Below are 21,669 nucleotides of genomic sequence, written 5' to 3'. Positions count from 1 at the left end.
CTAATAATCATCTTCCATGCCTTTCCTTCACACACATTTTTATGGAAGATATTCATGCACAACCAATTTTACACTTCTCTTCCTTCAAAAGTGTTCAGATTCCTCTCATTACTGGGGTCATGTTTGAGGACTTGTCACTTGAATTTATCTAATTGTTATTCTTTGTGATGCTTTTCCTCTAGATTGATACGTTCCTCCACATCTACAAAAATAGTAGTTTTTTTTTTTTTTATGCACGCACCCACACACTCACACCACGGTGGGATTTCACCACCCATGACCTCGTGTTGAAACTCTTGTGAATCCACCATTGCGACATGAGTAAGGGCCCCGTTGTCTCTTCGGGATGTTTTACCTATGATAGTCTTTTATTGTCCATCTTCTTGATTCACTATCCAATTAGATTTTGGGTTGATTCTCTTGTTGTTTGCAGGAACACTTGTTACGTCCCTGATGATAGTGAGGCTAACAAGGCAGATCGCCTGGCTACGAGGAGAGCTGTGGGTCTTGATTTCCATATTGAAGACAGAAGGCAATAGATCTCCTTGTTTCTCATTTTGAGTCTTTTTTTTAAAAAATGTTTCTGGATTGATGTGCTTCTGCTGTGGGTTGAGCATTTGTATAGCACCTTAGGGCCTGTTTGGATAGAATGCAATCAGTTTGCATCGACAAAACATTTGCTGCAGCAAAGTGTTTGCATTTTCCTTTCCCTCCTCAACAAGAGAGTATAACCGTTTCTTCAAAAGGTTAAATGGAGGGAAAGAGTTTGCTTCCGATGTGACATTTTAAATGGCAATTTTGGAGGGAGAAATGTCTTCCTTTATGAGGTTGGAATCAAAACAGTTGCAAATGCAAACGATAAGCATTTTCCAGAACTTTTCTTTAGCAAAATAAACAGGTGCAAAGGATTTGATGCCAGGTTACCACCTGCTCATGTCACTTTTTTCCTTTCCCTTGCATTCCCCTGGTTTACTTCAATCCAATTCCAAACAGGCCTTAGGGTCTTAATTGTATTTTGCTGTTTTTTCTTTTCTAATAAATTTGGCTTATTCATTGAAAAAAAAAAAAAAATCCATGAGGATAAACTTCTCTTGCCGATCTTCTTGATTCATTTTTCCAATCAGATTTTTGGTTGTTTCACTTGTTGTTTGCAGGAGGACTTCTAACATTCCTGATGGGACATGTAACGGTAGGGGAATTTGGGATTGGGAACCCTCTCCACTGTCTTGCAACCCGATCTGTCGCACATTCATTAGTTTGATTGTGCTTCAATCTTCACGGCCATCTTATAAAGAATTCCGCCACGAGTAGTGAGACGTAACGTTAATGTTTCCTTCTTGACCCTACCCTCAAATCCACCCAGTATCAAGACACTATTTGACATTCACTTTCATAGATGTTGTCGCAAATCATTAATTCTTAACACTTCTGCATGTATTCCTCAACTACAGTAGGCCTTTGTCGAAATAGGAATAGCTCTTAATCACGGTCTCCTTGTAACCGAGTACAAGATATTTTCTTTCAGCTTCATCTTCATCTCTTCCCAATCGAAGATAGGAGGCTGATCAAGTCAATGATAAACAAACTTCAGCATTGTCAGAGGGGATGCATGCTTGCACCTTCAACTTCATCTTCAAGAATTGGACATTTCTCTCTTATGGCATCTCATACCACTCGACATAAGACAGTCCTGTAAAGCATGTAAATCAACCTCTCCAAAAAAAAAAATTGCACTCTCTTCCTGAACTCAGTTATAGCCATCATCATGTGTATCTCCATAATCATTGCAACTTTATTCTAGGATGGTTTGAAAGTTCTCCACGTGATTTCAGCGTCCCTAATGCATTGGCTGAAACTGGTGGTGAGATGCAAGCTCTTGCCAGCAATTGCGGAGGGTGATTCCAGGAATGCAACAGAGTGGGCTTCCTGGGCTTCTTCAGGGAAATACAATGAAGAGTGGCTGACATTCCAGAAGAGGTCTGGGATTTATGCTGTGGCAAGCAGATATCTTTCTCTCATTCAGGAAGAGATGCATATGAAGTGGCTGACAATCATGCTAAGGAGCATTGAGACAAGAACTATTGGTGATTGATCATAGAAATGGTTAGTTGTTCTGTCTGATGTAGCTGAATGTTCAGTGTTTTGTTGAGCAGTGATAGATCTTGTTGGGCCTCCCCTAGCATTGTTTGGGTAGTCTCAGCCTCTTGCTGTACTTTTATCTATCTTTAATAAATCTTTGATTACACTTCAAAAAAATGCATTGGTTAAAACTGCAAAACCATTGTAGAGCTGCTGAGTGGTCAATGCAAGGATCAGTCTACATCAACTGTGGACACGGGTCTTCTTGAGGTGCACTCTTTGCATCTTCTTTGTCACCTTCCCATCGTGATGTTCATTTGGAAGCCCATTCATATGCACATCCATTCCAACAAGTGCATGAGAACCATTTTGGGGTTGATTCAAAAAAATAGTGATCCCAAATAGTGTCTTGTTAATTTGGTCTCTGGGTATCTCTAGCCCGTGCATGCTGACAAACCCAAACTAGTGGCCAGTCCAACCGAAAAACCAATTAACTGAGCATGTGCACACGATATTCGCACATAGGGGGGTGCAAATCCCCAGCCAAGTGGGCTTAAGCAGTTCCTTTCCTAGGTCAAGGAGAGGCTTCCTTTTGCTAGAATCTACGATCTTTTTTATTAATTATTTTTCACCCATTGGACAAGGGCGATGGCAATGGCAAGGAGAAGGCGCAAAAGAATGTGGGTGGAGGTAGTAAGAAAAGACTGGATGACCTATGGTCTAACTGAAGTTATGGCCCTCGATAGACTAGAATGGCAAGAAAGGATTCAGGTAGCCGACCCCAATTAGGTGGGATAAGGCTTAGATGATGATGATGATTTTTGGACCATTGGATGTGACCATTCATAGCTTTACATATATCCCGAACACGTCTCCTATCTTTTTCTTAACCATTACTTCTAAGCGTGCATTGATCAAAAGCCTATGAAGGAGATCATATTGAGTTCAGTTTCTCATCTCTTCAAAAACCCTCCTTTACTCTATGTTTCCTCAATCTCTTTTCTGGAAAGATAAACACGAGTATTCCTTCTCTAGTGATTTGGTCTTCATGGTATGCAACCTAAAGCTCATCGACAGCTCCGCTCTGCTGTTGTATCCTAGGGGCAAACTTGTCAGTACCTGTTGAACTCAGAGATCATCCGGAAAGGGCTCAATTCGTCATAAAGAAAGGACCTAGTCCATGTCTCAACTCAGTAGATCTACTACGTGAGTTATTTTGTCCGCATCTTCAACTCAGGTTCGAAAATCAACATACATAGTTACTATCTATACCTACAATTCAACTGAAATAGAATCTACTGTCTAAAGCTATTTTCTTTTAAAGAGTCCAATTTGTATGGTGTAGAGGATCAATCAGTCCCAATGGTTGGTCATCCAACTAAACAATGTGGTCCAACTGGGCCCACCAGTCAACTTTCTTGCATGAATTTGAAGGCCCCATTATTGCGTTTTGTACACACAATCATCTCTGAATACTGATTTACCCAACTTCCTAGCATGAATTTGAAGTTTAAAGTACAGACAACAGTCTACATACAACAATGCCATTCGAAAGCGATTATTGAATTTCAGAAAAAATATAGGGGCGGGAAGAAGACAATGCCATCAAGATCCCGAATTGAGAATGAAATCAGACCTTCAGAAGAAGTGGTTGATACACGCGATAGGTACGGCCCTTCCGGTCCATTCTCTAATTGAAATAAGGAGCCGAACAAGCAACCGACCAAAGGGCGCAGAGAGAACTTCTTGTTCCCGATCTTCAGAGTCCTGTAAGACAGAACTCGATGTGATTATCCATAATCCATGCATGCGTATGTATGTGTGTGAGGATGGATGGATACTTACGAGGAAGGAGAAAGGCGAGCAAAGACGAGGCGATCGCCGTCGTTAATGTCGAGCAAGACGCTGCAACCTTCCCATGCGATTCTAGGGTTTTGAACGGAGTCGATTTGCAGACTGCCTTCGGCCATCTTTTACTTGTTTTACGGAAAAAGAAAAAAAATAAATAAACGGTTGGGAAAGGGAAGGTGAGAGAGAGAACTGAAGAAGAGCAGCAGCAAGCAGAGGTCTGAAGACTCTGGACTCCTCTGGTCTAGGGTTTAAGAGAGGGAGTGAGTGGGCCACACCAGCACGTTGAGTCCGACCGTCGGTTGTCCGTTATTCCCAACTGTGTGGCCCACCTGATTGATCTGACCCGCCTGATTTTTGCGCCACGTGATCTTTATGTTGGCGGGAAAAATTGGACGGCTTGATAAGTTAGCTTCAATTAGTCGTACTGAATTTCGAGAGATTAAGATCCCCGAAAACTGACACGTTGATGTCACTGGCACGTGTGGTAAACTGAAGACACTGTTCGGAGTCGAAAGTTGTTTGACAATACGGGCTGATCACTTCAATGGCCGAAGCGGAATCGGAATCGGAATCGGAATCGGATTGCGTAGTGAGATAGTGAGTACACTTCAATGGCCGAAGCGGAATCGGAATCGGAAGCGGATTGCTTAGCGTACTGAGCAAACTCTGTGAGGTCCATCGTGATTTATGTTTTTTATCCGCTCCCTCCATCCATTTTACCAGATAATTATAAGGCTCGAGGCCAAAAATGAAGTATATAGAATATTCAAATAGACCACGCCACAAGAAACAGTTGAAATAAACATCTACCGTTGAAAATTTCTTAGGGGCCACACAAGCTTCTATTTGTGTCTTCCCTTCATCCATGTCTTTATGATCTTATGAACAGGTTGGATGACAAATAAACATCACTTTGGAGACTAGCAAGATTTCAACTGTGTAAATCATTATCCCCGCTGTTTTTTGTGGTATGATCCACTTGATCTTTGAATATGCTTTGATCTTGGGCTCAACCCCTTAAATTATATGAAAAAACATATAAACGGTGTGGATATAGGACACACATTCAAGGTGGGCTCAACTGAGTTTACTCAGTACTATAAGAGCGTAATGAATAACTCAGTAGGCAATCTTATTTCTATTGGTATACCATACATTAATAATCTATCCGGTGTGTTGACGTCACCAAGTTTTGTGGGTCCTATCAAGAGGCTTGTGTTTTATCCAAACCGTCCATCCATTTGGTGAGCTCGTCTTAAGTCATGAGCAGAAAAATAGGATAGATATAAAGATAAAGTGGAACACACAACAAAAAATAGTGGGGGATTGAAAGTCTACCATTGAAACACTCTTGGGGTCACAGAAGTTTTGGATCAATACGAAATTTGTTTTTCCTCTTCATCCAGGTCTTTATAACCTTATGAACAGATTGGACGGAAAACAACGTCGGATGGAAAATCATTATCCATGCCGCTATTTGTGGTGTGGCTCAGCTGAGCTGCAGATATTGTTCATTTTTGAGCTGTTGATCTCTAAAAATGGATGAACGGTGTGGATATAATAAATATATCATTTTGAGGCCCGTTTAACTTTGATCTCCTTTGAACCATTTGTACAACTCAGAGCTCGAGAAGCATCAATGCTTGTCTTCGCACAAACACCTACCCACACCAGCTATATCGCTAGAGGTGTACACGAGTCGAACCGAGTCAAGCTTGGCACATGTCGACTCGGCTCAGCCATTAGTTGACCCTAGCTTGAACTCGGCTCAGTTCGGTCCTCGAGCCTGATTGGCCAGCTCAGGGTCAGCAGCTCGAGCCAATTCGAGCTAAGATCAAGCTTGTGCGGCATTTTCACAAACACATAAAGAGCACTTTCAATTTCTTACTATATATAAAACAGTAGCAGATGTTTACAGGTATTTCATCAAACACTTTGTAGACAACATCAAAATCAATAATTAAAAAAAAAGGGTATTTGTTTCATATGCATACTTTCCTTGCCACCGGCCGACACTTCGTTGAGTCATTTCATCAAACATTGGGTGAGCAACATCAATATCAAAGTAACCGGGTCACACACCCTGATCCATAGCTCAAGTGGTAGATTGAGTGAAAGATACCTCGTTTCAATACTGAGGTCTTGGTATCAATTCCCTAGTGGGGGTGGCTAACAGTGAAGTGTGAATTGACAATGGGCCTACTAACAAGCTAACAGGAAAAAAAAAAAAAAAAAGAGTAACCGAGTCACCGAACTGGTTCGATCCGAGTCAAGTCGAGCTCGGGCACGCTTGAGGTCAGTTCAAAATTTGTTCGAACTCAAAAAATCAACTCAACTCGGCTCGAACTTAGTTTCAAACCGAGTCAAATCGAGCTTTTTCGAGTCAAGTCCAACGAGCTAACCGAGCTAACTTGGTTTATGTACAGCGCTATATATCATTGGTGTGTGGTACACTAGCCAATCTGCTTCCTATTATAAGAAGAGCGTGCAACACCTTGGCTGTGTGGGCCCAACATGATGTTTTGTGGCATCCAATTCGTCCATTAGTTGCGACCTCAAGGTGGATCTTGATCTAACAAGCGTGCCATAAAACAGGAAAAGACACCGACCATAGAAATTTTTTTGGGGTTGTCGTGTCATTTGTATTCCATCCAACCCGTTAATCATATGAGTCACATGAGGATGCAACTAGTTTTGTTGTCAAGAATCAACATTATTCAAAACTTAGGTGGGCCACATCATCACAATCCCTACTTTTTAGGTTTTAGTTTTGATTTTACGTAGTTTCCAATAGTGGGCACGATTAGGTATTACCGAGTAAAATTTTTAGTATATCCACTTCCAAATCTCAAGTGGACCATACCACAAGAAACAGTGGTGATTGAACACTCACCATTAAAAACTTATCAAGCCCCGCTGAAGAAGATCTATGATGCTTATTTGCAATCCAACACGTTAATGATCTAAAATAGAGTCGAATGAAGAGAAAATACAAATATTAGCTTGATTGAAAACTTTTATGGCCTAAAAAGGCTTTTAATTGTCATTACTACTTTCTTCATTGGTGTGGTGCACCAAAAATTTAGATCTTCTTAAGCTTATAGATAAGATATGGTCGAACGCGAATTGTGTCCTACCCCCGCCCATCTCTAGATGTGAACACGCATGGGATATGAGTGGCAACCTTGATGTATGGGTTTTATCCACACCGTTCATCTAATTTTTATTGTTAATTCATAAATATGGTCGATCTTGCCTCACCATCTGCGAGCCAGAGTACCTGTGATTTAATGGAGAACAAAAGAAGTCGTTGGGGACGTCGGTTAAGGTCGAGGACCCTTCGATGCCTAGGTCATGATATGAATCACAGTTGGCATACTAAAATTAGGATAGTTGTGTGTACCTTTTACTGTAGGCGGGGTCCTTAATTATAGTTGCTTGGTGCTAGTTACGGGGATCTCCTTCCTGGTACATTAACTTTATCTTCCTGAAATCTTCAACGAGGATCTTAAGGAGATCTTATATCAATATATTGTAAGTATATTTCTATTCCGAGTCAGTAGTCGATATCCGAGGTCGAGGTCTATGGTCAAGGCCAAGGTCGAGATTGGTACCCGGGGCCAAGGTCAGTATCCGAGTTCCCGAGAGTCACTGTTAACAGATTTTCATTAATATACGTTTAATCTGTTTAGGTTGCACAGCCTGAAATTCTCTGAACATGAAACATGAATACGCAAGACTGCTGAAATGAAAGAGATCTGACATATATATATACAAGTCCAAAATATAAATGGGTCGCACAAGGCGTTGCCCAACCCAAACAACAAAAGAATATTATGTCTAAAAGAATGAGGCTGAGCCCATTGCCCAGCCATCCAATCCCGCCCCTCAAGTAGGCGGCGAACCCTCCATCAGCTGGAAGTATGATAGCTCGACCTCCTCGTCCAGGCACGCCTCGCCAGGGTGTTTTAAAACACCGTCCCAGAGTGGGAGTGAGTGATCAACTCAATGGGTGCTATTAATCTTAAGTTATCACAGACATCAATTTTAATAGGATCTTAGTGAAAAACAGACAATTACGTAAGTCTATGTAATCTTATTAATGCGCATGTATACAGCATGAAAAGGATGCATGCCCTCACCACAATGCTCCCTCGTGCGACGACATCTAACGATCGCCAATGCCAACACTCCCTCCGTGCGACCTCGACTGCCGAGTCGCAACCTAACTAGTGCGATGAAATACGTTCGTGTTAGCCGAGTTATTAGTTAGGTCCATTCATCCAGCAGATTGGGGATTCTGGTACACCCCACGTATCAACGCCCTACCCATGCGTGAGGCCGAGGCCCCGTGGTCCATGATCCCGTCGGGTTCCACATCACGACTTCAAGCACATGAGGAGTGCGAGAAAGGGATCGCTCGAGGTCACTACGGGAGGCGCGAGACACAGTATCCCATTCCACCATGCCCAGCTCACGAGGCTGTGGACCAATTTCAAGTGGGTTATCGATGAGCTACAACAGTTATAGGGTGTCCCAGGTTCCATACAAGTGTGAGCAAACAGGGTTAACAGTCAAGGTTGGTCAGATAGTAGGCTAGACCGCATGAGCCCAGGCAAGGGCATGACAGAACGACATCGGGTGCAAGCAACCCATGTAGTCTAACTACAGTCGCCCACACGCACTCGCCCAAATCCATGAGATTAGCCTCAAGGCGTTCGTACCAACGAGACCGCCTTAACTCTCCTTGTTTTCTTGACCAACCCTAGGGTTTGGATGGTAGCAACAACATGTCAACGGACAGAGCTATCAACTAGCAAAATCATAATCATGTTCTCACACCTCAATCATATAATTCAGATTCGTCTAATAAGCAAGCTAACACAATTTATGAGCAATGGTGCATGTTTGTTGGGTGTGTTGGTGAGGAAGTTGCTCACTTCCTACAACTCACAGAAACAATTACATAGGAATTAATAAGGCACGCATATTATAGGGCATCATCATATGAGCAATCCAACAAGTCATCAACAAGCGATCATCAAATTTCAACAAGTCATGTAAGAAGCAAGAATAGCATCATGTGAGGAAATCAAATAAAACATACAATTCTATACCATTCAAATAGACATAAATTCTTAGGTTTTCTCTATACTCTCTAAATGCATCAACCAAGCAATCATAATCATTAAACTCATATTGAAATTGGTGCTAAGCCACCTAGGAGTAATAGTCCGCACCTATGGCTCGTTGGAGATTTGGAAAACGCCCTAGGAAAGAGGGCTTCTGGGTCGATCAGCTGGAAATCCTAAAAGAAGCTCTTGCATGTTAGAATTCCAAGACAAATCCACCTTTCTATATGGATTTCAAGAAGAATGGGTGAAAACCTTACCTAGGCAACCCACGGTCGGTTGTTGAAGTCAAGGAGGAGAGTTTCTCCTTGTAAAAGAGGCAAGGAGTTGGAGGGGTTGGCTCACTTGAGGCCCCACCTTGATCTAGGGTCCACCTTGGATCTCTTTCTTCTCTCTTTCTCCTCTTTACTCTCCTTCTCTCTTGATGGTTGTAGCAAATGGGAGAGAGAGTTATGAGGGATAAGGTTTATTCCCTAGACTTGGGCCTTTTGGCCTTAAGTTCCCTCAAATTCCCAAAATAGCCTACTAGGTCTCCCTTTTAGAGTTAGAGTGGCCCTAACACTCCTTTGTCCACCAAAATCGGTGGGTAGGTGCCCTATGGCCCGATTAGGGCCCGTGTAAAATTTGAGAACAAACGGATGGACGATTTGGGGTTGGAGTCAACAGTTCTGATCTTTAAACGGCCCTGAGGGGTCCATTCTGGTGATTGGAGTGATTCTGGTGGTACTCTGGCTATAAAATTTCTAGGATAGGTACTTTATGGTCCGATAAAGGGCCATGCAAAATTTGGGGATGATCGGACTTGGGGTTTGGTCGTACGGGTCCGATTTGTGATCGACGGTCACCGACCTACGATCGGGTCCCAAAGTTGGTGGACGGGTGTAGAAAAATCCATTAAACCTCCACCATAAATATGGAAGAGATCCAATGGTCGGATAGCCTGAAATCTCGATTTCATTTGCAAGCGCCAGATTTGGTCCTGGCCTGGGTGGGGTACATTTAGTCAGTGCCAGATCCCACCTCTGAGTGTCCGCTGGGTCCGTGGTCAGTGATGGTCCACGAGCCCAGTGAGCTCTATGGTTCCCTAAATTCTTAGATTTTTCTGACCTTTCGGCGTCGGGTATAGCCCGTACGGGCTGTTGCTCAGTGTAAATGGTCATCCAGCTTGGCGGCCCGCACTTGGTCTTGCCATGGCCTGTCTGATTTATTCAACCGGGCTAATCCTAGGTAAATTAGCTTATGGTACCTCCGCCACGAATGTTTTAAACGTTCGGTCCTGCGAAAAATCCAACGTGGACGCCCCAGGACACTATACCGATTGGACGGGTTGTTACATCGAGATTGGTACCCGAGGCCAAGGTCGATATCCGAGTCTGATGTTAACACCCGAGGCCGACCTCCAAGGTACTTGAGGTCGAGGTCATCTCTAAAGGTCGGCGAACAAGGTCGACCTCCAAAGTCATTGGTCAGCACCAAAGTTCGGGTGATTTTTCAGCCCTCAAGCAATCCATAGTCATCGAGTCGGTTGCTCGGCTTATCTGTCTCATACATTTGTTTAGCTCCACTTTATCAATAACAGTAGCCCCCTACTTCCAAGCTCTATACTTTATGAGCTCGAGAGGTAACTTTTGAACTAATGTATGAGAAGGTCAGCTTGTCCCATGTATATTCCTTGATGTAGTTGTCTTTATGTGTGAGTGGTTGTATATGATGATTTAGTGGATACGATAGTCGAGCATGTAGTGATAAGTCGTGCATGGTAGAATCAATAGGTATAACATCCCGAAAAATTTCATGCAAAGACCTGAGCACCACCTCAATCAGGATTCTCTTAGGACTTAATCCTTTAGAAGTTAAATGTGAATTAACTAGCGCTAAACTTGATTACCTGTGAAATTAGCACCAATCACTTTAAATTCGATCTGTAAGGCCCAAAACCTGTAGAATCGTTAGCGCTACGTTACCCTGAAATCTAGGATTCAACGCTAAATCCAGTTGCTCTTGGGAGTACTTGGAAACGTTGTATCGGACCTGAATCGCGTGTCGAAAGTCCGATAGCGATGATCTTAGACAATTATGATCATCTTGTTGGGCTTGACAATCACCTCAAAAATCAAGTCCAGTTGATGTCCTGAGACGATATGCTTTAGTCCGGAGTAAAGAGTGTGAGAAAGGTGAACTTATTTAGAAATTAAATATGAATTTAAGAAATCTGAGTCGTGTCACTTGCGCGCTGATTTTAAGCATTGTGACCGTTGGATTCTGACCCAAATTAACCCTCGAATCAGGGAAAATGACTCATACATGTCAAAGTGCCTGTGGACCTGATCGAGTTTCGGTGACCATTGAATTGAAACTGGTCTACCACGGCTGATCTGTAAATCTGATCGGTATAAAAACTCAGCCTGATCTAGATCCATGGTCAGAGAGCTTAAGTCCAACCGCACATAAAAAAGGGGCCACTAGAAGTGCTCCGTTGGACCGAAATAGACCCGATTTAGTTATAACCTAAGTATACCTTGGCCCTGGGGCTATTTTCATCAAATTTAGGCCTATATAAAGACCTTAAACCCTCACTCTCAAACTCCATACGAATTTTCCAAACCCTAACTAAGAGAGAGAGGAAAAGAGAGAGAGAAGTTAGTGAATCATCTTGAGATTCTTTCTAGTTACTCTGCGTACCTAATCCATCGCATCTGAATTGTTATTCCGGCGATTCTAATCTCATTCTTGGGTAAATCAATCAAACCCTAACCTGTTTTGGAGCTTAGAATAGTCTAAGTGTTGATGTAGCTAAGTTAATTCATGCTTTAGGTTATCTAGTTGCCGTTGACAAAAACTTATCGTCTGAATCAGATCTGTTGCGCACTTTCTGGTTTAAGGTGCGGACTATATTCGTATAAGTTATGGTTTTTAAGGCTTTCAATGTTAGTTAATGGTTTATTGTCGTTGTGGGTGCAATTTCATATGCCAAATGCGATGTTTGTATTGCGTTTCTGATATATATGAACTATATTGAGATTTGTGTATTCCATGTATATATAGAAAGTATCATATACGTATGAAATATGAGCATATGTTTGCCATGATTATTCATTATGTGTTTGTGCTGGTTGTATGTGTATCAACTCCTTAGCGAAAGGATTTGTCCTAATGTGAGCTATCACCAACATACATCATGTATGTTGGAATATGAAGCCTAAGTATTTGTAAAAATATTTGAATGAATAAGTGTGTAATATATTGTACTTTTTATGAGCGTTGAGAAGAGATTCTCAACTCTCTTAATGATGTGTATGATTTTCTCCATGAAATTTACGTTTTTTTGTCTGTTTAACTTAGACGCTACTTATGTGTAAATTTATGTTAGGTTGAAATCCATCAAATGCTCACATGCTTGTGTTGTTGGAGTTGTTGATCCATTACTGTTCTGAGTTGCTGGTATGAATATCTGTTATAATTGAATGTGTTTGGGACTATGAAATAGTCTAGGGAATCGGTAACAAGCTTTGAGTTCGTGGATGAGATCGCTTTCGTCACATAGAATATGTTTGATGAACCCGAGTCGTATTCGGCAGTGGTTTGGCCACACGGAGTGTTTGCGCACTTCATGTTGTTCAACTCAACATGTGCTCGTGCTAGTCGAGCTCGTCAAGTAACCCGATTGTCCCGATGGATGTTCACCATGTATGGACGCTATTGTTTGAATATAGGGTACCAAACTTACTAGTACAATCCTGTTAACTATGGTACCTCAATCCGCTAAGACTCATAAGCCGAGCATGGTGGTATGGGATACTGTGGTCGAGCTGTCGGCCTACGCTGGGGTGACGAGCCTCCCTTGATGACCAGTGAGCAATCCAGACTCATGATCCGATTATGGTGGTATGTGACACTATATTCGTGCTGTCGGCCTACATTGATTGGTGACGAGCCCATTGTAGTGACCTCGAGCATACCTTGATACTACATTGAGGCGACGAGCCTTATTGTAGCAACTAAGGTATACTAGGCATGCATTGATTGGTGACGAGCCCTTTGCAGTGACCTAAAACCATAATATCGTATGAGATTGTCTAGGACTGACGACCCTAGAATGGATCACCGCTTGGGAATTAATATAAGGAAGGTACCTTAGCTTCCCAATCTTGCTATATGAAAAGGACTAATAACAATTTGGTAATCATGTTCATGCACAGCATTGCATGTGCCTTGGCATTGTGGAGCACTGTGAGAGGTTGTCATGCGTACCGTAAAATGAAAACACTGAGAGAGTGCAGGCGAGGGCATGTATCATTTCTACATACATCTTTGCATTAACAAGAGTAATTAAGACATGTTTGATTATATTGCCTTATCATTACTGCTTGATTGAAATGATAATAAGTTAACTTTTACTGTATATTTCCATTGAGTTGATCACTCACTCCCACGTTCTGGGACGGTGTTTCAACACCAACCAGATTCTGTCTTAGATGCAGATGATGATGTGACCCTCGAGGCAGAGCAGGAGTATGAGGATGATGAGGAGGCGTTCTCCTCTATGCAGTTCTCAAGCGGGTTCATGTGAGCCGTGTCCTAAGCTACGGGGATTCAGCGTTTATTTTGTAATGGGTGATTTCATTTCGATACTTATATTTTGAAACAAACACTTGTAATTATGACTTGGCAAATCATACATATCTCAGGGACTTATATAGATATACATATGTGTTTCTTCAGTCTTCCGCTTGCATATTTCACCTATCCGTAAATTATGTTTGCAGTTTGGCTTAATCTACTCCATGTTTTATGCACTAATACAGACAACATACATTCATCATATCATATGTTGCATAAGTGATGTTTCTGAAACTCGGGAGCTGAGTTACGCTCGACCCCCGAATTTCAGGGCATTACAATAAGTCGACCTTAAAATAATGGGCGATGTAGTAAGCCCAGCACTAAGGACTTTCTTCCCTTAAATTAAAGGAAGTCCTTTTGGTCGATCGTACAGCTCGGTTAGTTGGGAGTTACATGAAATCTCTTCCCTTGTGTAATACCCCAGACATTTCAATACCCGAGTATTGAAAGTTCTCGAGTGCTACCATGAAATTTAACGTAACATATACGTGTGTACGATACCAATCCAGCAATCCTAACCTTACACCTACTATTCAACATGAATCTGACCATTAGGAATGATCTTCACCCATAGATCAAGCTATCTGACCGTCGATTTTAAGACAAGACCACACATCAGAAGATTCGACATATGTACCTTCCCTTAAACGAATTGGCGAATAACTCTCCATCCGCAATGATTTAGATATACGTTCTTTTATAAGAATTTCTTATAAACGTGCCCATAACCATCTAGAACCATTAGATTTTTCAAAACTCTTAGATATCAATAATTACGAAAATGTCATTAACTTAGGCCCTGAATTATAGATCACATAATTCCCACTATCCAATTAATGTGAAATTTTATATCATGCCTATGAATCCTAAATTAACCGTACATGTCAAATTTCAGCCCCTAAATCATTGTAAAATAACCCGATGGATAGATCGGCCATTAACCATTGATTTTAGGGCCCACTTAAGATCCATATGCACTATATACACTAGGTATGATCTCATTAACAACCAAAAAAGTGAATGGACGGAGTAGATCTAATCTTGTATTGTCATGGACCCCATCCGCAAGGTGTGTGTGCACCAGGGCAGGTGCACCAGCACTACACGGAAGCACTCAGCGTGGTCAAACAGTGTTTGACCCGCACTCTCCGAACAAAAGAGAGGAAATTCCTCTCTAATTCCCACCGTGAGAATTTCAAACGGACTGACGTCCGTTGACATCATCGTGAGCCACCATCATGGCCCATGTGAGTCATCCGATCCATCTATCTGATGCATGTGAAGGCTATAGTCAAACCCTCAATGTTTCCGTTCCACAATCGGTGAAGGGTGGGCCGCACAATAATCGGCTGTATAGACTGTCCGGACCTTGGATCCACCTCATATCTTAATCCCTGGACAGGGATATCACGAAGAATCAGATGGAGGGACCAGATCTCTCGAATTTTCAGGATAGTGGACCCCACAGAATCCTGCAAGAGACCAGTCGTCCTACAAACCGTCCGCTCTCCCTCCGTAACGAAAGAGGAACCGCATGCGTTCCTTTCTCGTGTGTAGGAGACCACGGGAGGACGTCCCGAATGCAATCCAAGCTATCCAATCCATGGCTGGGGGAATTCCGACTCCCGCCTAGATGTCCGAAAGAGTCGGATGAGCATTCCCAGCGCAGATCTCCTTCGCTGTCATGCCATGGCAAGAAAAACAGACCGCTGCAGGAGATGGTTTCGTCCAGGATCAGAGGAGTTGGGGCTAATCCAAGACGTCTGATTGATAGGGCCCACTTCCTTATCAAACGCTCCTATGATTCAGCAAAAACTTCCACCGAAAATAAGGGAAGCTAGCAATCAGTTTCCGCAAGGAAAAACTGAGTGTTGCGTAAGGTAGTTGCCTCTTGCGCAGCTTACACAAGAAAGGCTTGGAAGGCCCCAGTTGATATAAAAACAACCCCACTAGCGCTGCATAACATGCTACGAGAAATGGAAAGAGAAAGGAAAGGAAAGAAATAAAATAAAGGAAAGGAAAAGGGAAGGAAAGAAAAAGAGAAGAGAAAGAAAGGCAAGAAAAAGAAAAGAGAAAGAAAGGAGAGAGAAAGAGAAAGGAATGAAAGAAAGAAAGAGAAAGAGAAAGAGAGAGAATGAAAGAAAGAGAGAAGGGTGAGTCGACCTTAAGGTGAGGGTTTGATCTTTTAAGCTTATAGTAATTTAAGTTGATATGTTATTATCTTGCCTTTTACATACTAAGTTTCATGTTATTAGGAATTCGCTTTGCAATTATATGTTTTATCATCAATTATTTTCCCTTTTAGGTTACAGTATAATGTTGATTGCAAGTGATCTTTTTGAATTTATGTGGGGCCATGGATACAAGCCTTGCCCTTGCCTTTATCAATTTATTGAGTTGGCTCTTGCCACTCACCTCTTTATTGAGTTGGTCATTACCACTTTCCTTATTATTGAATTGGCCATTGCCACTCATTTATTTATTGAGTTAGCCACTGCTACTCTTCTTTTATTGAGTTGAACATTGTCACTCTTCTCTTTGTTATGTTGACCATTGCCACTTTTATCTTTATTGAGTTGACCATTGTCACTATTCTCCTTACTATATTAGCATCGTGCTATTTATCTTTAAGGCTTGGGCATGTGTCTTGATATTCCAATACCTCCATGATTTAGTTTATATTCTCTATAAGTACAAGTGATGTGTTAAGATGTATCACAAATAGTGATTTGAATATTCTATCATGGACGTAATGCGCTCTGGGTAGAAACTCTTTTAGTCTTCACGTAATTCAATGAATTTTGGGTAGTGGTGCACAAATCGATGTGTGTAATTCACAAATGTAGTGTCACATCACTTCCGAGATTGAATGTCGCAAATAGTCGCTCCATGAATAAATCGTGTCACGTAATTCATCTGACTCATGTGTCGTGTGCCTTGAGGTGTTTACGTAAATCCACGGTAGCGTTGGACATGCCGGCGAATATCTGTAGTTATGGGATGTGGGTCGAGCCGGGCTTTCTATAAATCGTATTCCATATTGTAATGATCACTACGTATGATGAGCCGCATAGGCTTTGCTAGGCATGCTTCTCATGTAGGTTGTTTGCACATGCTGATACCCTCGTATTAGTAGAGTACGGGACGTATCAGAACCCCTACATTACTTTTATGAATCTCTTGAATCATTGTTAATCTTAAATGATAATCATCACCATGAGTAGGGCGTTAATCCTCTGTAACCGTACAGATTATGCAGGTGACGTACAAATTAAAGATTTAGAGAACCATCTCCCTATGGAAGACTATACTGAAAGATTACGAAGAAAGTTTACTAATTTAGTTTTATACTTCCGTTGCGAACTCTGATAACGTAATAAGCTCCCATTGAGAGGGCGTTTGATCATTTATTGAATTATTTTACATTGATGAAATAATCAATATAATCGATTTTATTCTCGTGAATGTTACCTTTATAAATGTATTTGGATGTGATCAAAATAAAAAAAAAAAAGGTGTGATTTTTAAAGCATCCAATTTATACATTATTAACAGCCAGTTTTCTCGGGCACGAGTATAAACTCTAGCCGTAAAAATTCGAGATGTTACACCCAAACCCGGGGAAGTTCTTTCGTTTGTAAAATTCACAGTAAAGTACTTTCTTCCCTTGCACTAAGAGAAGTCCTCGTAGTCAGTCACGTAATTCGAATAGTCAATAAATCATTTAAAAGAAATTCTCTTCCCGTGACCTGGGGGAAGTTCTTTTATTTAAAATGCATGAGCATAGTAGATAGTAAAATAACAATAGTGTCCCGAGCACCTTTTTCCCTTTGGAAATGGAGGTCGCACTTATCGAGTAGGTCAGTCAGTCAACGTGCTCCTGATCAAAGGACTTCTTGAGTCCTCGGGTGTAGTAGATATTTAAGTGTTCAGCATTCCATAGGTGAAGTAAGAGCTTACCCTCCATGTCTTCTATTCGATATGTCCGTCATACCTGATGACGAGGTCGAGTTGGCCGATAGGCCTTATTACTGAGCCTGGTTAATTAGTTAAGCTCTTAGGTTTCCTTGCTCAGCCCAGCGCCTTTAAGTACTTGTTCAAGGGAGCGTACCAATGGAAGCGATTTTTCGGATGTCGGTTAGTACGCTGGCCTCAATCTTGGTCATCCTCTTTCTTTCTTTTGGCATCAATGGAAAATGGCTCCCCTTTTCCCCTTTGCATCCTATCCTTAGCCAAGTTGTTTCCTTCTAGAGTAGCTCTTTGTGAACTAAGAACTTCTCGGTATTATAATATTTTTTAGCTCAATTAAGTAGGTCGGCGAGGGTAGTTGAGGGGGTTCTTACTAATAGAAAAGATGAAATTTCTTTATTTAATGCCGACAACCATGGCGGACAGAGCTATCTGGTTGGAATAACCATCGACCTGGATAGCTTCAACGTTGAAACAGATGACGTAGTCTTTTAGCAACTTGTCCTCCCTCTGAGTGATCATAATGAGGTGAGTTGATGGCTTTCTCCTATCTTTCCCACCGATGAACTAAGTGATGAAAGCTTTGTTAAGCTGTGTGAAGGAGATGATGGATCTCGGCTTTAGCTGCCTATATCACTTTCGTATCGCCCCTGACAAGGTCAAGGAGAATGCGCGGCACATCACCGAATTGGTTGCACTGTGTATCTCCATCAACGCCCTAAAGGACTTCAAATGCTCGATAATATTTCCTGTTTTGGAGTAGGGAGCGATCCAGGGCATCCAGAACTTGGGTGGGAGCTGAGCTCCCATGATGTCGTCGGTGAACAGTGGTTCAACTTCCTCAAGTATGGCCTCCATGGAGTTCAGACCCTAGGCTCGACATGCCTGTTAAATTTCGCAAAGTTGATCTCGAATATCTTTCAGCTCTGCCACCCACAGGACCTCGCTCTCTGTGACGACCTTAAGAGTCTTCCCATGCCTTCTCTTCTCTAGAGTGTGGCACAGGTTAGACTCGATGATCTCGATTATTTCCATTGTTTGGGTGGGGACTCGTATGCATCGCATTGGTCAGTCTTTTACTGCATACGAACTATGAGGTACCTGTGGAGGTCGAGATTGCTCGGTAGGTGCGTCTGCCTTTGGTCCGTGGTCGGGGGCGGGTTCTGCCTTTCCAATATATGGATTAACCGGTTCATATTGCCAGTTAAGGCTTTGACCTGGTTCTCCAGAGAGACTAGTTAGGCACCTCGATTTCGAGATCTATGAATAGGTGCTGGAAGAGCAGAGTCAGCATCGAGTTGTGAAGGCGAACCTTGGAGATTTGCAGACTGCTCGACTGTCGTGTGAGTGACTGGCATGAGAGTTGTCGCGACGACGACCGCCAAGGTCTTCTTTCTTCCTTTCGCCACTGTGGAACTTTGCTGAGATGGAAACGACTTTGATGTTGTTCTCACAGACGGCGCCAACTGTTAATGCAGAAATTTGGTCGATCATGCCTCACCTCCTGTAACACCCCGAATTTTTACCATTTTGAATTACCAAAAATCCTTAAATAAATTTTTTATAACTAGTCACGTCATCACTTACTGACCTTGATGCTTAAGATGAGCTTATACGCGGCTGGTACCGATAGAGAACCTTACAAATAAGATTGATCCACCATATAAAACTAATGAATCCAACCGATCACTTAAACATCGAGTTTAGTCTCATGATTTGTTCACATAGGGCCCAAATCTAACCGACCTACCACTGACTAATCAAACAACCACAACTAAATTAAAGCTCTACCCAAAGCCAAGTCAGCTATGGCCCGAACCTTAATTAATGAACCAAATCAACCCAGTTACTCTTTTAGCTTAAAATTGATGGTTTAGAGTCATCATGACTGAATCACCATTTTTGCTAATTTTGAATAGGCCATACTATAAACTTAGTTAATACATACCTTAACCACTGCGCCCAAGAAATCTCCCTACCCAATTTATTTCATAAGTGCCTCGATTACCCGAACAAGCTCTAGACCGCTTGTTAGTGGGCCGCTAGTTCTGAAATTATAAAGTAATGTCTATCTCACCGGGCTTGTGGTCCATCGCAGGAAATCGACTCAAATGACGCTTAGAAACCGACGATTTGCGCCATCCAGTCGACACTTGTAAAATGCAACTCTCCCAAGTATTGGCCAAAAATCTGAATTTTAAAACAAATGGCCCTGCCACTTAGCACAATAAATTATGATATTTCAGTCGTTGGATTGCACCCAAATTTGCACCATATATTACAGATATTTTCCTGCACTCGTTCGCCAAATTTGACTCCCGATTGAGAAACGATGACCGTTAATCGTAAATCGGACCATTACGACAAAACCACGCATACGTTTGCTGTCAAACTTTGCCCAGCCCTTCATCGGGCCATGGGGTACCTGTTCCATGAATGAGATGGGCCAGGGGGCCATTAGGTGTAGCGCCCTGAAAATTGAGGGTCGAGCAAAGGCTCAACTCCCGAGATCCGATGCATCACTTATGCAACATAGATCATGATGTTTAAATGTTGTCCATATTAGTGCATTAAACATGAGTGGGATTATACTAAATTAACATATCATACTCCAAGTGCACTTAAATTAAGCAAGCGGAAGACTTAAGTACTGGTATTATAATCATGAAAGTATTTCACTGATCGGCGTATGAATCTATTCCAGGCCGAATACATACAAGTGTTGTTCCAAAATTTATAAAATATCAAAATGTAATTGTTCAACTAATCCATGTAATCCCTGTAATCCCGGGGACACAGCTCTAGGTCTACACAGACCCGCCTGAAAGCTGCACGTAGGAGAACTCTTCCTCCTCGTCTAAGAAGTCCGGCTCCGTCGCGTAAGCCTCGCCATAACCTGCATCTAAATCAGTGTCTGGTTGGTGTTTTAAAACACTATCCCAGAGTGGGAGTGAGTGATCAACTCAGTAGTACTATAAGGCAAAGGTTAACATGTTATCAATTCAATCAAGTAGTAATGATAAAGTAATACAACAAACATGTCCTAAGTACTCTTGTTAATGTAAGAATGGTATGCTGTAATGATGCATGCCCTCGCCTACACTCCCTTAGCGACTTCATCTCATGATCGCGCATGACAAACTCCCTAAACGTGCGCTTCTTCGCCAAAGCACATGCAATGCGGTGCATGGTCGTGTTAGCCAAGTAGTTTATTAGGCTTATTCATATAGCAGATTTGGAAGCTACGATACCTCCCTTTTATATCACTTACCCAAACAAGGATCCATTTAGGATTGTCAATCCTAGTTAATCACATACGATAGGCAAGTTGTAGGGCATCACCCCTGATGAAAGTAGTGGATAGGTAAGTTCACGAGTTTACACTCGAGGTCGCTACGGGGAGACTCGTCACCTCAGCGTAAGCCTAGTTTATACTCGAGGTCACTATGCGAGGCTCGTCACTTAAACGTAGGCTGATAACTCGAATACAGTGTCCTATACCACTATATTTGGCTCACGAGTTTGGGTTGCTCACTGGTCACTATTAGGAGTCTCGTCACCCCAGCGTAGGCCGACAGCTCGACTACGGTGTCCCATACCACCATTCTCGGCTCATGAGTCTTAGCAAATCATGGTATCATGGTTGAAACGGGCTTTACATTGGTAAGCGGTACCTTATATTCAAACAGTAGCGTCCACACAGGTAAACACATATTAGGCCAATCAGGTTATTTGATAAGTGTGATTAGTACGAGCGCATGCTGAATTAATCGACATGGAATATATAAGCACTCCGCATGGCCTAACCACTGTCGCTAATCACTGTGCAGCTCGGATTCATCGAACGTATCCAATGTGGCAAAACTAGTTCGACTACTCAATCGGGAACCATTACCGATTGCCTGGACTAGGTAGTAGTCCCAATCATACTATAATGCACTAAGTAGTCACATATGTTATTCATAACAACATTTAACAATCAATTTAAACAAAATTCTCATCTGAGCATTATATC

At 42.1% G+C, this 21,669-nt stretch overlaps 1 protein-coding gene across 6 annotated transcripts in view; it reads right to left on the bottom strand.

Annotated features, from left to right (window-relative positions):
• Window positions 1–4,454, bottom strand: part of LOC131237593 (uncharacterized) — a 54,921-nt gene extending 50,467 nt beyond the window's left edge. The window contains exons 1-2 of one of the 6 annotated variants that reach the window (XM_058235451.1): window positions 3,925–4,454; window positions 3,716–3,846 (exon numbers count right to left, since the gene is read on the bottom strand). In XM_058235451.1, the coding sequence (XP_058091434.1) occupies window positions 3,716–3,846; window positions 3,925–4,049 (256 nt within the window). In that variant the 5' untranslated portion in view covers window positions 4,050–4,454. Of the gene's footprint in view, window positions 1–3,715; window positions 3,847–3,924 lie in introns of those variants that run through there. The other 5 variants (XM_058235450.1, XM_058235449.1, XM_058235447.1 and 2 more) reach the window with 5 other exon arrangements.
• Window positions 4,455–21,669: the final 17,215 nt, after the last annotated feature.

This window comes from Magnolia sinica, chromosome 2 (genome assembly GCF_029962835.1).
Source record: "Magnolia sinica isolate HGM2019 chromosome 2, MsV1, whole genome shotgun sequence".
Lineage (NCBI taxonomy): Eukaryota > Viridiplantae > Streptophyta > Magnoliopsida > Magnoliales > Magnoliaceae > Magnolia > Magnolia sinica.
The sequence above is the reverse complement of the archived record's forward strand: the minus strand, read 5'-3'. Positions and strand labels throughout refer to the sequence as shown.